Raw genomic sequence first — 13,676 nt, forward strand, 5'->3', positions numbered from 1 at the left:
TGTTCCTGGCTTTTCATAATTGTCAAGGAATGACTGAACCAAGGATTTTTGAAAAAAATGTGTATGTAAGCATTGAAATAACAACAAATGTGCTTTCTCTGCTTGTGATTATTATTGATTATATTATCCTTTTAATAATATTGCTGTTGTATTCTTGGTTATTAATCATGCATTATAGATAATGTCAATGTTTCATTAGCATTGATTATAAAAATAACTTTTATTCATTTTTTAATGTGTGATAATTCAAACACAGTAGTTTGGAGATGGTTGAAAGTAAATGTATTTTAATGTGCTACCATTTATACTTGAATTATTTATGCTTGTTTTATTGTCTTTAGCAATAAATTGTGCCAGCTATTTGAAATCTTAGAAATTCTTCATGTTTGTGTTAATATTGACATTACCTTTTCTTTTCTATCAAGAATATAATTTGGTACATACATGTACTTTTCATGCATGTTTCATCTATAAGACCAAATACTCAAAAACATTAAATATCAGTTATCTTGGAATTCTATTATGTGTATATCTATCTCTATATAAATCAGTGGTTCTTAACCTCTGAGAAGGATCACAGACCACTTAAAAAATCTGATGAAAAATATGAACCATCCTCTGAAAAAAAGTCGCAGAACCACATTTTCAAAATGTTAAATGCTATTTTAGGTGGTTCATAGACCCCCCCCCCAGAGTCCTTCCATGGACCTGAGATTAAGAACCCCTGTAATGTTAGTGTCACACTATATTAGCATATGTTCATATTCCATTAATGAAAATGTGTGATTATTTCTGGTAGATATTTTTAAACCTCTGAGTTATCACAGAATGAGGTATATTTTATCAGAAGATCGCTTAGTAAGCATTTAATACAGTATTTGTATTAATTTGTATCAATACAGTATTTTAAGACAATATTTGTCTTTTAAGGCACAGTGGAAGTTAATTTATAAACATACTGTGAATATTTTTCTAGCTTCACGTGCCAATATTGTGCCTTTGTTTCTAATAATTTTTTCCCAAACTAGCACTGTTACTATGATTAACTAATATATAGTTAATGCTTGTACTATGCAAATCTTGAGTCTTGTTTTCTTTTCAGAATCATATCAAAAAGTTAGAAGGAGAGACTTATCGATACCACTGTGCTCTTTCTGGAAGCAAGAAGACAATCCTTATGGTTACAAATAGGTATTAATTTCAAGTGACATTTTTTCAAATGCAGACTACATAGATGATAAGAATTTTGAAAGCTAAAATGACAGAGGATTTGGAGAACTATACTTAAATTGTAAAATGTTCATGGTCATTAAATCACAAAAATACAACCTAGATGGGTCCTTTGAGGTTATCCGTTGCAACCCTCTCATTTTGGAGATGCCAGAACTGAGACTCGGTATGGTATAGGGGTTTATCCCAGTTACACAGGTACTGAGTGGAGTCTAGAATGCACTTTGTAGGTGTGGTAGTCATACTGTTAATGTGAATTTAAATCCAGCTATGGAGACTGAATTCATGAATCACTTTTTCTTACTAGGTTTTATTTTAGATGAGTCACATACCTTTTTTAAGGATGGTTTTACTTCTGTGTGTTTTTTCCACTTTTTTTCTAAGTATTTTGGTAGTGGTAGATAATTTTTCCAAATAAAAGAACTTAAACTACTCAGTTTATTTTCCTGAGATTTTTTTTTATATCACTTATTTCAAAATGACTATTTTATGTTATAATTTTCAAAGCCTTCTAAGTTATGTATTTCATAGGACTAAGTCAGAGTACTTAAACAGTAGGCAAAAATCTGTGTTAGAGGCCTTACTATTGCATTGAAATATATTTGGATGGGAATAAGAGAGAAGAAAACTGAAATGACAGGATTCTGACTTAAACCACGAGCTTTTCAAGGAATTAACCAGTCATATGATTTGCCCATTAAGTAAAAATCTAGAAAGTGTTCATGCATTATAACAATCTAGAAAGTGTTTTTTATTGATTGGACAAGTAATCATTTATTTTTTATGCCCATAATTTTGTATTTTATCCATTAGAGTAGGCCAAAAACCGTGTTTATTTTTATCACATGTTGTACTTAGCTTCAATGACAGTGTGTTAATTCATTTTAAAATTGTATATCTTTTATGTAATTCAATACTAGGTAATGGAAATCAGGGTTTTCGGGGGAGGGTTGTTCCTGGTAATACTTAACACTTCAGAATTTGTTTGATTTAGGTATTTTGTGAGAATATTACTGTACACATTATATATCTGGTTTTTCTTCAAGTAAAATGAGAAATCATAGTAATTTTAAATCTAGTCACTCACAGAGCTTTTTGGGAGGTGGTTAGTAAAATATTTCTGACCAGTACAGTGACTTATTCTCCCTGTAGCTTTAGAACACTCATAGGAAATTCTTTGATGGAGGTAATTATCATTATGCTGATCTGTTTTACCTTTAATAATTCCATAAAAATAGTATTTCTTCTAAAATTGGCGTTTAAAAATATAACTCTTTCATTGCTAGAGTTATGCTTATTCATTGTGGATAATACAGATCAGGAGTCAACAAAATTCCTTTAAAGGGGCCAGATTGTAAATATTTAGGCTTCGACAGCCATACTGTATTTCCCAAGTATTCAGCTCTGACGTTGTGGTGGGAAAACACTCATGGACAGTATGTAAATGAATGGGGGATGGCTGTGTTCCAGTAAGATCTTATTTACTAACACAGGCCGTGGGCTGGATTTTGCTCAACAGGCTGTAGTTTGCCCACCCCTGATAAAGACAATAATTTAAAGGATGAAAATAAAGTAACCATACATTACAGAGCTGGTTTGCACTTTTTGTCCCAGTGAAATTATTAGTAGCTACCCTTTCATTCTTAAAAATGTCCTGATTTCAATCATAAATTATGATAACCCCCCAAAATAGCCTTTATCAGCAATCCCATCAGCAGGCTGTAAATGTATTTTGTAAAAACTATGTATTTCTGTGGCCAGCTGCAGTATATGTATTTTGTAAAAATTATGTACAAAAAATACATTATATATATTTAACTAACCTATGTTTTTCACCAGTGTGTTATGATCATCTTCTTAGATTCTTAAGACAACATGGTTTTTAATGACTATAATATTGTATTTATGGATGTACTCTAAGTTATTCAAATGCTGCTTCCTATTTGATAATTCAGTTTTTTTTCTTCCCAGTACTGTATTATTATAAACACATCTTTGCAGCTAAGTCTTTTTTTCTATAATTATTTCCTTAGGATGAGTTCTTATCAGTGGGATTGCTGATTTAAAAATTGTGAAGATTTTTGAGACCCTTTTTATATATTGCCAACTTGTTTTATCAGAACAATTGTATTGATTTGTTTTACATACAACTAACAGTATAAGAGAATGCCCTTTATCCTGTGAGTTTTGCGAAGACTAATGTTATCATTTAAACTTTTTTGTTTTTGCTAATTTAATGGGCAGAAAATAGCTCTTTGTTTTAATTAGCATTTATTTGATCGCTAATAGGTATGAACATTTCAATACATTCATCATTGATGTATATTTTCTATTCCATGAATTGCTTTTTCATATCCTTTGTTCATTTTTTGTTATTCGTCTTTTTCTTACTGAATTTAAGTAACATTTTATAAGTTAATAATAGCCCTTTTTACCCAATGTATTTTTAATTTTTTAATGATAATTTTTTGAGTCTTCCATTATATAAGGCTTTTAATTTTTCCATATTGAAATTCATCCAAAATTTGGTTTGAATTCTTTTATCAGTTTTTAGAAAGAAAATAGTTCTCATGACCCAGATTTATTAGGCTGTATCTCTGCTAGTTGTTCCTAACACCTGCTTAGTATTTTATTTTAGTAATCTTCATTAGAAAATTGTTCTCTGAGTAGACATTTTTTTTTTTAAGATTTTTTATTTATTTATTTGACAGAGATAGAGACAGCCAGTGAGAGAGGGAACACAAGCAGGGGGAGTGGGAGAGGAAGAAGCAGGCTCATAGTGGAAGAGCCTGATGTGGGGCTCGATCCCATAACTCCGGGATCACGCCCTGAGCCGAAGGTAGACGCTTAACCGCTGTGCCACCCAGGCGCCCCTCTGAGTAGACATTTTTTTTTTAACCATCTGTGTTAGTCTGTATGGGCTACTATAACAAAAATTCTATAGACAGGCAGCTTAAACACCAAACATTTATTTCACACAGTTCTGGAGGCTGGGAAGGCCAAGATCAAGGTGCCAGCAGATTCTGTGTCTGGTGACGGCTCACTCCATGGTTCATAGACGGCCATCTTCTTGCTGTGTCCTCACATGTCAAAAGTGGTGAGGGAGTTTTCTCAGGCCTCTTTTAAGAGGGCACGGATCCTGTTCATGAGGGCTCCACCCTCATGATCTAATCACCCCAAAGTCTCCATGTCTAATACCATCACATTGGGGTTGGGATTCAATGTATGATTTGGGGAAGGCCATAAACATTCTGACCATTGCACTATCAATCTGACAGAAATAGGGACACAGATAAAAGTGATATCTTCTGTCCCCTCATCTACAGGGGGGACCTGTACATTATTAGTGACATCACAGTGTGCTAGGTGCTAAGATAAAGTGATATACCGAGACTCTGAAGACAGAGGAAAATCTCTTGGTTCAGTAAGGTGGGAACCAAGGTGTCAGGGGAAGGTGTTAGGGAGGAGGTACTTGAGCTGTGTCTTACAGAGTATGGAGTTTTCATACACGTAAATAACAGGCAGAGGGATAAAACAGTATGGCACTTTGAACGCTGGACAGTAGGATGTTGGTGGGGAAGCATTGGGAGGTGAAGTAAGTCATAGGTGTCTGCTCATGACATCTGAAGGGTATCCATTTTATCATTAATGTGATGGAAGATTACTAATTTCTTTAAAAGTATAAACATTTTATTGCTCATTATTACAGCCTTTCACATAGAGGTGTGTGCACATAGTTCACGCATAAGTCTCTCTTTTTCTCACTCCCACTGAAGGCTTGTACACAAGGACTAATATGATGAGGTTTGCAGTTTGCAAAGATGTCCGGCGGCAGTGTGGATGCTGGATTGGAGGAGGGTCACCATGGAGTCAGGGAGACCAGTTAGAGACCAATTAATTTTCTATTATTGCACAGAAAATCAACATAAAATTAGCAGCTTAAAACAACACAGATTTACTGTCTCACGGTTTCTCTGGGTCTGGAGTAGGCTAGGACATGGCTGGGCTCTTTGCTCAGGGTCTCACAGGCTGAAATCAAGATGTAAACTTCCTTTCTGAAGGCTCTGGGAAAGAATCCACCTCCAAGCTCATTTAATGTTGTTGGCAGAATTCAGTTCCTTGCAGTTGTAGGACTAATATCCCAGTTTCCTGGATCTCTGTCAGCTGGGCACCTGCTGTCAGCATCTGGAACCTACCCTTGTTTTTGCCATGTGGCTTTCTGCATCTTCACCCCAGCAACCACACTCTGGATTCTCCATCTCCAGCCCAGATTTAAAGGGCCCTTGTGGTTATGTCAAGCCCACGCAGATAAACTTTTTCTTAAAATCACCTATGCCTTATAATAAAATCTAATCTTGGGGGAGAAATCCATCATATTCATAGTCATGGAGATTTTACAGGTCTATATACCAGAGGATGGGGAATCTTTGGGACCATTGTAGAATTCTGGCTGCCACACAAACTGGCAGTCATCCTGATAGGAAGCAGTGAGGCCTAAACTAGAAGAATGAAGACAGATGTAAGGGGGCAGCCTTGAGAGACCAGGGCTTGGCGACTGATTGAATGTGGAAGAGAAGGGAATACGAGATAACTTTCTGGTTTGGGGCCCAAATACCAAGAGGGTTGGTATTACCATTTATAGTAATTTAAGGAAAACAATTGCTTTTGTTTCTGTTTTTGAATTTAGTGAGTTTGACATAGCTTTGAGATATCGAAGTAAAGATGCCTCAATAGTCAGGGGGACAGATACAGATTATAAATGTAGATGTAGGTAATTGGAGTTTAGATAAGGACTGGAGTTGAGATCTTGGAGATTTTCCTGAGAGAGTGTGTCAAATAGATGACCAAGATTTGAGCTCTGGAAAACATGGAACAGGTGGAAGAGAATGAAGGAGATTTAGGGTGGTAGGAGAATAGTATTATTGGCATGGTCAAGAGAAGAGAGAATTAAAGACAGTGGGAATGGTGAATTTGCATTTGACACAGTGATTTGTCATAGTTATCTCTAACAGCTCTTGGGATTCTCTTCTGGAACAGGAGGTGGAGGGAATGGAATCTGCTTCCTAGAGACTGTTTGGAATCTGGCGTGGTGTTAAAGGATGTCACAAGGATGAGAGGGCCCTACTGGCACTTGTAGGCTGGGCTAGGGATGCTGAACTTCCTACAATACACATAGTCCCAAGTCAGTCCCAAATTCCCTTAGTTCCTCTGCTGAGAAATATAGAACCCCACCCTCCATCGTTCACCAAGTTCATGCAGCTTTACCTTCTGAGTGTCTAGAATCTAGCTTGCTGTCCCCCCTTGTCACAGCTGATGTCTTAACTGAGGTTCTCACTGTTTCCTGGTTGGACTATCATAGTAGCTTTCTACCTTGATTGTCTATTCCACCTCTCCTCCCTTGGCCACTAGAGCCATGACTCTAAAATAGGAAACTAGATCGTGAAATTTCCCATCGCCTATAGATTAAAGTCAAAATTTACTAAAATTGCAACAACAAAAAACACACAAAAAAGTCAAGATCTGGCACTAAGGTAATTTTTCCACCTCTGTGTAGATCTAGTATTCCAGCTACAGACCTCTACATTCATCAAATAAACCTTCCTTTTCTTACACTCCTCGTTATGTCAATGCTCTGTTCCCTTTGTCTGCACTGTCTTTGCCCTTTCCCACCTAGAGAACTCCTTTCTTTCAAGAATCAGCTCTTACACCACATACTTTACCCACATAATCACTCCCTCTTTCTTGTGCTCCAGAAGAATTTTCTGCACACTGGTCTGTCAGATGTATTTACATGTTTATTTCCCTTCTAACCTAGGAGTGCCTCTCAAGCAGAAATACTACATTCTGTGTTTCTCCAGCACCCTGGATATTTGTAGAATTAACAGTTTCTCTACGTTCCTAGTTATGCTTTCTGTAATGGAAACTTGAGAATCAAGTATGGTTATATCAGTAATTAATCTGAATCACACACTGGGAAATTGGTGTGGATGTCCTTTAATGATTCTGTGATTTTTCTTTTCTTTCCTTTTCTTTCTTCTTCTCCTTCTCCCCCTTTTTTTGCTATTGAGTAAAATGGGGTACTCACTCTGTGACAGTACGTTAGTGTTAAAGTGTTCAAACCTGATATTTATTAGTAGGCTGAAAGTGAATCTTTGCTGACATTTGAGGTTTTTGACATTTCCCACACATTCTTTCTTGACTGGAAGGCATAAATGATTGACAGTGAAGAGCAATTAATAATTTTCCAAGTAAAACATTTTCAGGGGCTTCTGCCTTTATTGCTTCCCAGATGAGAGTACAGCCTGTTCCTTATGTGTTTGAAAGATTATTTCAGTTTTTTGGTCAGTTAAAAAAAATGACACTTTTCTGAATTTTGCAAAATTGGCAGAAGGGGAATTTTTGAAAGTCTGCTGTGTTAGTTTGTAGGGGCCGTATTTGCTCCTTGACAGTTACCTAGACTTTTTTTTAATGCGAAGCATGCTTGGGTTTTTTTTTTTAGCACCAGGTTATATTGTTTACTGAGTGAGTACTACCTGTACCATCCAGAGAGTGAAATATTAGAATCATTAACTATCTTTTTGACTACCCTGCATGTTTTTGTTTCCTTTTTGTAAAATAGGCGAGTGTTGTGTATAAATGAAGTTGAAATCCTAGGCCATATGTCCATAGACTGGCAGTGTCCATTTGAAGATTTTGTATTTCCTCCCAGTGTCCATGGAAACCTGCTAAAAATTTCAGTCAAGGTAAGAAAACATGAATCACATGTTTAGAGCCAAGACTTTGTTAAACGAGTGGAAACCAGTGTTTTCTGGCTGTCTTTTACAGTTAACTGCACAAAGTGTTTGAAGGATCATCATTATGATGACGATTATATTACTGTAATTATAATAAGGTAAAATGTAAGGAAAGATGTATAATCTATTTCTGTACTGTATTTTTTTGACAGTCCTTGATTGTGTCGAGTGTCCGCTAAAAAAATTAGGTTGTTGATGCTTCCTTTTTTGGTAGAATAAAGCATTAGTAAATGCAGGTGTTTTGTTTTTGTTTTTGTTTTTTACTTCATATGAATAAAGATTTTGCTGTAATCTGAGATGCTTTTGGGAACATTCCCTTTTTTAAGCTTTTAGGAGATTATTATAAACATTATATCTAACACACTCATGTTTTATCATATTTGGCACTCACAGGGTACTAGTACAATTTAAGTATATGATAATACTCTCATGTCTTTCCTTCTCATCATTTTCTAAAGAAGGACTTTTAATTACATAGCAAGTAATTAGCAGAAATGATACCCCAGCCCTTTGCTTAGTTCTCAGGCTCACTTTACTTTGAAATGTATCATTTTTCTTAAATATGATATATTATAAACTTATTTTCACCCCTTTAAAAAAACTACAAATTGTCATTCTGAGGATGGTAATTCCTGGAGTATGTATTTTCTCCTAAACAGTAATGATGTTACCTCTATTACTGAAACTATCTGAAAAACATTTATCATAAAATTTAATAGTTAGAGATGTAGGTACTATTATCCTTTAATTTATGTTTTCTTTTCATAGAAGTTTACAAGTAAAAGAAACTGTGAAACAATACCATTTTGCATTTCGGCCTTACCTCATCGTAGAATGTCGAATTGAAAGAGCCCCTTGATATATGCAGCGTAGTTTTGAAACCAGGAAAGACTCTGTCACTCTGCATATATATTCAGTTATCACTTTCCTTTCACATCAGTAGTGAGAATTGACTCAATGTGTTTTACATTATGTAAGAATTTTATCTACCAGCCAAGGAAATGAAGGAAGGGTTTTTTGATTTGTCAGATGAGGTGAGTTATCAAGTGGTGTTTCTGTAGGCTATTTATCATAGCCTGTAGAAAGCCATTATTCTGTCCAGATAGATGTGTACTCATCCAATTTCATAAATTCTAACAGCTCACATATGGAACCACTATCCTTGTACCAAAATGATTTAGTTCTTAATCATACCTGAATATGGATATTTGGTTAGTCTGTTGGTTATAAAATAGAGTTGACATTTAAGCATCCAATTAAAGGATATGATTTTTTTTCTTCCCCAGAATAATATCTTTTCTATCGTTGTTTCTTTGAAACAGGAGCAGGGTCTGTTCCACAAAAAAGACAGTGCCGGTTATGGCTATCGGAACGTTTACCTGTGGGACACGGCCACAGCAGAGGTAAGCAATTTACTGTGAGGAATGCCCCTTTAGTTTTTTGAGCTGCAAGATTTTTTTAAAAATCTGTTATAATAATACCCATTAATTCTCCCAAAAGATTTTCCAGTTTTAACTGTGGATGGATATGTGAGCTTTAAAATAATAGATTCTGGGCTTATAGGTCAGGAGGGTCTTACTTCACACAGCATGTATACTGTATTCTTTTTTTTTTTTAATAATTTTTTATTATGTTAGTCACCATACAGTATATCCTTAGTTTTTGGTGTAATGTTCCATGATTCATTATTGGCGTGTAACAGCCAGTGCTCCATGCAATATGTGCCTTCCTTAATACTCATCACCAGCAGACTGTATGTTCTTGTCCTTCGCTGTTGCACCTGTGTGGAGAGCCCCAACTCTTGCTTTTATGTCTTTCTCCTCCACATGAGCCTGTCCTTGTCTTTGCCATTGATAGTAAATATTCTATCTTACAGAGAGTATGTAATGCCATTGATGACGCACAGTCAGTGAGACGCCAGCAGACACTGATGAAGCAGTCATCACTGAAACTTCTCAGGCCCCAAATACCACTGTAGTCACAGGTCCCAGGGGGCTGCTACTGGGAGAAAAACCAACCATCGGTCTTGTCTATAAGTCACTCTTCTTTATCTTGCTAAAGAGAATTGTTCAAGCAATCCTTCAGTTTCAGAATTTTTTTCAAGGATCGCTGGTATTGGATTTTCCATTTTTCCCCTTTAGTTTTGACTCTGATTTTGTAACCATCTGTATGTCAGCAACTCACTTCTACACTGCCACCTAAATGGGTCAGGCCCTCAAAGAAATAACACTTGAAACTCAGAGTGAAATTCCCTTAGAGTTGTGAAGCAAAAGGCAACGGGCCTGTTTTTAATTAAAGTTTTTATTGAAATAAAAGAAAAGAGCTTAGGATGACTAGTGTTCTTTGGGAGGTTTTGGACAAATCTTTGGACAGGTGTTGGATATTTTATTAAAGGTAATTTGTTCAATAATTGAACTGAGATCATATTTTTGATAAATCAGATAATTGAAGAAAAGCCACTGAAGGGAGAGATAACATGTTTTCTATTTTCTTTCCATGAAAACATTATTTTTCTCCTAATAAAAATATGTTTTATTTTGCTGCTTATTTTTCTTCCTTGCATTAGAATATAAAAACATATGGAAAATCAAATCTGAAAATATCTGTGGTCTGTGCTCTGTAATGTAGCCTTCATAAAACTTTTAAAATTATTTGCATGCTCTTTCGAGATGAACTTAAGTGGCATAGTTGTAACTTGCTGATACATGGAAATATTGTACTTTGTGTTTTTCAAGACTCAGAAATATGAAAAGCTCAATATTTTTGTATTTCTAGAAATTTTTTTATAAGTTGAAAGATTTTTAAGCACATCATAAACACTTAATCCTATTGCATACCTAGAAATGTATTTTAAATACTTACTAGAAAGAATGAAAAATCTCTAGTTACTTTATATATAAATAAAGTAAGGCATATATAACAACACTGTGGAAAATACCTGGTAAGCGTATCCTTTGAAGGAGCAAGCTTATGAGACTCAGTTCAGTACAGTATTATTTTTGTCCTTTCCACATGTCACTTATGCTGATCAGAGATATACTGCCTACAAAATGCTCAGAAGTATTTGATTTCCTTGAATGAATCTTTACATTCACTCCTGGATTTTAACATGACATTTATTTACATCACTGAATTAATGATGAAATGAAGATGTGGACATACCTGGTTTGCTGTTTTTGTTGATATGTGGTCAGGTTTCTACTATCTTTATTTATGTTTTATAAGACCAGCCTTAAGACTTTTTAAATTTTTCCTAGTTAATAATTACTATAGACTCCAAAAAGAGGATATAATAACTGATACCCTAGATATTCAATCTCTGATATAGTTATGGTGGGCTTTGCCTTTTCAACATCATTTATTTTTCTGTGAAGGAACGTGTCATATATAAAACTTCTAGCCTTAAACAGAATTTCTGTATCAGTAGTTAATTGCAGCTTATTAAAAGGAGCATCATAAACAGAATTTCATAGCAAATGTGCTAGTTTTTTGTGTCCTTAAGCTGACTTAATCAGGAATTTGAGTTATCTGATTATATAGTTCATAGGAATCACAGCTGTTGACAACGTCCTAAATAATTAAGAAACCATATTGTACTGATGGCATGTACAAAACATTGAACTAAAAAATTTTATAGAAATATATAAATTCATATCAGTTGGCTTAAAAATAAACTTCCATATGTTTATAACATTTTAATTTGATTTAATCCCCTGGGACAGAAATAATTCACTGGTAAAATATAATGTCTTTTGTGTTTTTAAAAACGCTTTGAGTCAATTACTTGCATATGAACCTATGAAATAAAATATTTGGTGCATTGTTTACAAGTGTGAAAACTTTGTGGGTTTGTGTTAAATATTCAAATAACACTTACCTTTACTTTCTGTGTCTTTCCCTTTTCCTCTCCCAATCCTGTAATAGTGGGGAGTTAAATTAATAGTTATGGAGCGCTTAAAAACTGCTAGTTAGGGAAAGGCTTTCCTGGAGGTTACTGAGCCGCTTTACCACACTGGAGATCTCTGGCACAGGTCTCCAGTGCAAGAGGACATATTTGACAAGGGTCCTGCTCCCACACTTTGAAATCCTTGGCTCCCTTTGCACTGGGGTTATGCCTTCCATGGTTTCTCTCCGTCACTGATGGTGTATGGCAAGGATAAGAGGGCAGGCCCATTCCTGGAGACAGGAATTCCTCTGATAGCTGACTGGCTCGAAGACTCTTCAGTGTCCTTGCAGTACCTTTCTTAGACTGCATCGTAGTCTGGGAGGCTCCCACCAAGTCTGTTTCTCCCCACTCCTCTCCCCCCAGTGTCTTCACTGGGAGATCAGACCCCAATCCGCAGACTCTCCCAGTACCGGACGGTGCAGTAGGAAGGACAGGCGCGTGGTGCGGACTGCAGCAAAGCAGGGGCGTCAAAATGAGAGAGAACAAGATACGGGAAGATGCGTAGACCAAAGTTTCATATGAAAAATCTGATCTAAGATGGATTTACTTACATGTGTTTCATGATTTTGAATTATGTTTGAGGGAGGACACTGTCTTTTTGGGGGTTTTTTGTTTTGTTTTTCATGCTTTAAGGCCTCTAAGTGTATTGATCTAGTGTTACCTCTCTCTGTATTTTTAAGTGTTCCACATGCATTTCTAAGGAACAGCCAGGATGAAAGATTGACGCTCTGGTCTTAAAAATAATTAAAGAAGAGTTCTATAAATATCTATGCCAGTTAAAATATAGAGCTGCAATGAGTACCAGAGCTGCAAGAACCATCTTTTTACTGGGGAGCGAACTATCTTCGAGGCCCAAGTCCTTTTGGTCGAGAATTACTGCCAGAATGTCCACTAATACTGACAAATAGGTTCACCGCATGGATGTGTTGGTTCTGAAAAGAGAGGGAAACTCCCTGGAGCAGTGGTGGGAGCACATTTCTCTTGGTAATTGTGCCTATAGTGGAAGAATTTAGGCTTATTCTTGATTTCATGCTTGAAAGTATCTTGAGTTACAAGGCTGTATCATTCAAATATTCGACATAGTGGGTCTCTTAGATCTGAAAAAGCCTTTAGAAAGGCCTTTTGGGGTGTTTTTGTTTTTACATACAACAGACCCACCATCCCTTACCAAAATTCACAAAGCTGTGAAAACTAAAAAGTTTTTCATAAATTTGAAGTAAAAACATTCGGTGGAAAATCTGAACTGATGTGCGGCTAATTTTGGCATTTGTTATATTTGGTATAAATGAGTTGGGCTGTAGCAAAATTAATATATTCGGTTATGGGGTACTGCTCTGGAGGGATAGGAGCTCTGTGGTGTATGAAGCATACTGTCTTTCTAAAATTTAAAAAGCTTCGTATTCAGAATCACATCTGGCAGAAGGGTTTCAGATAAGAGATTGTAGATCTGTACACCCTCAAAATTATCAAAGTATTAAAGTTGCTTCCCAAATTTTAGGAAAAAACCCTGAACTACAGGCGGAGCAACTGACTTGTCTCTACTTCAGACCATGCCAATGTTCCATTTTACAGTTATGCTGGAAAATCGTTCTGATAAAATGTTCAGAGTAATTGATATTGACATACAGGAGACCGAAATGTGGCCATAGAGTAATGCATCATACAGATTTGTGAAAACTCTGGAAAAAATATACAAATTAGAACAG

General features: G+C 35.8%; 1 protein-coding gene across 4 annotated transcripts in view; it reads left to right on the forward strand.

Moving 5' to 3' along the window:
* VPS13C (vacuolar protein sorting 13 homolog C) overlaps positions 1–11,863 on the forward strand; it is a 171,404-nt gene extending 159,541 nt beyond the window's left edge. For 2 of the 4 annotated variants that reach the window (XM_034660891.1, XM_034660890.1), the window contains 4 exons: positions 1,103–1,191; positions 7,850–7,973; positions 9,347–9,427; positions 9,901–11,863. In XM_034660891.1, coding sequence (XP_034516782.1) covers positions 1,103–1,191; positions 7,850–7,973; positions 9,347–9,427; positions 9,901–10,002 — 396 coding nt within the window. In that variant the 3' untranslated portion in view covers positions 10,003–11,863. Of the gene's footprint in view, positions 1–1,102; positions 1,192–7,849; positions 7,974–9,346; positions 9,428–9,900 lie in introns of those variants that run through there. The other 2 variants (XR_004625605.1, XR_004625604.1) reach the window with 1 other exon arrangement.
* The last annotated feature ends 1,813 nt before the right edge of the window (positions 11,864–13,676 follow it).

Source organism: Ailuropoda melanoleuca, chromosome 5, assembly GCF_002007445.2.
Source record: "Ailuropoda melanoleuca isolate Jingjing chromosome 5, ASM200744v2, whole genome shotgun sequence".
Lineage (NCBI taxonomy): Eukaryota > Metazoa > Chordata > Mammalia > Carnivora > Ursidae > Ailuropoda > Ailuropoda melanoleuca.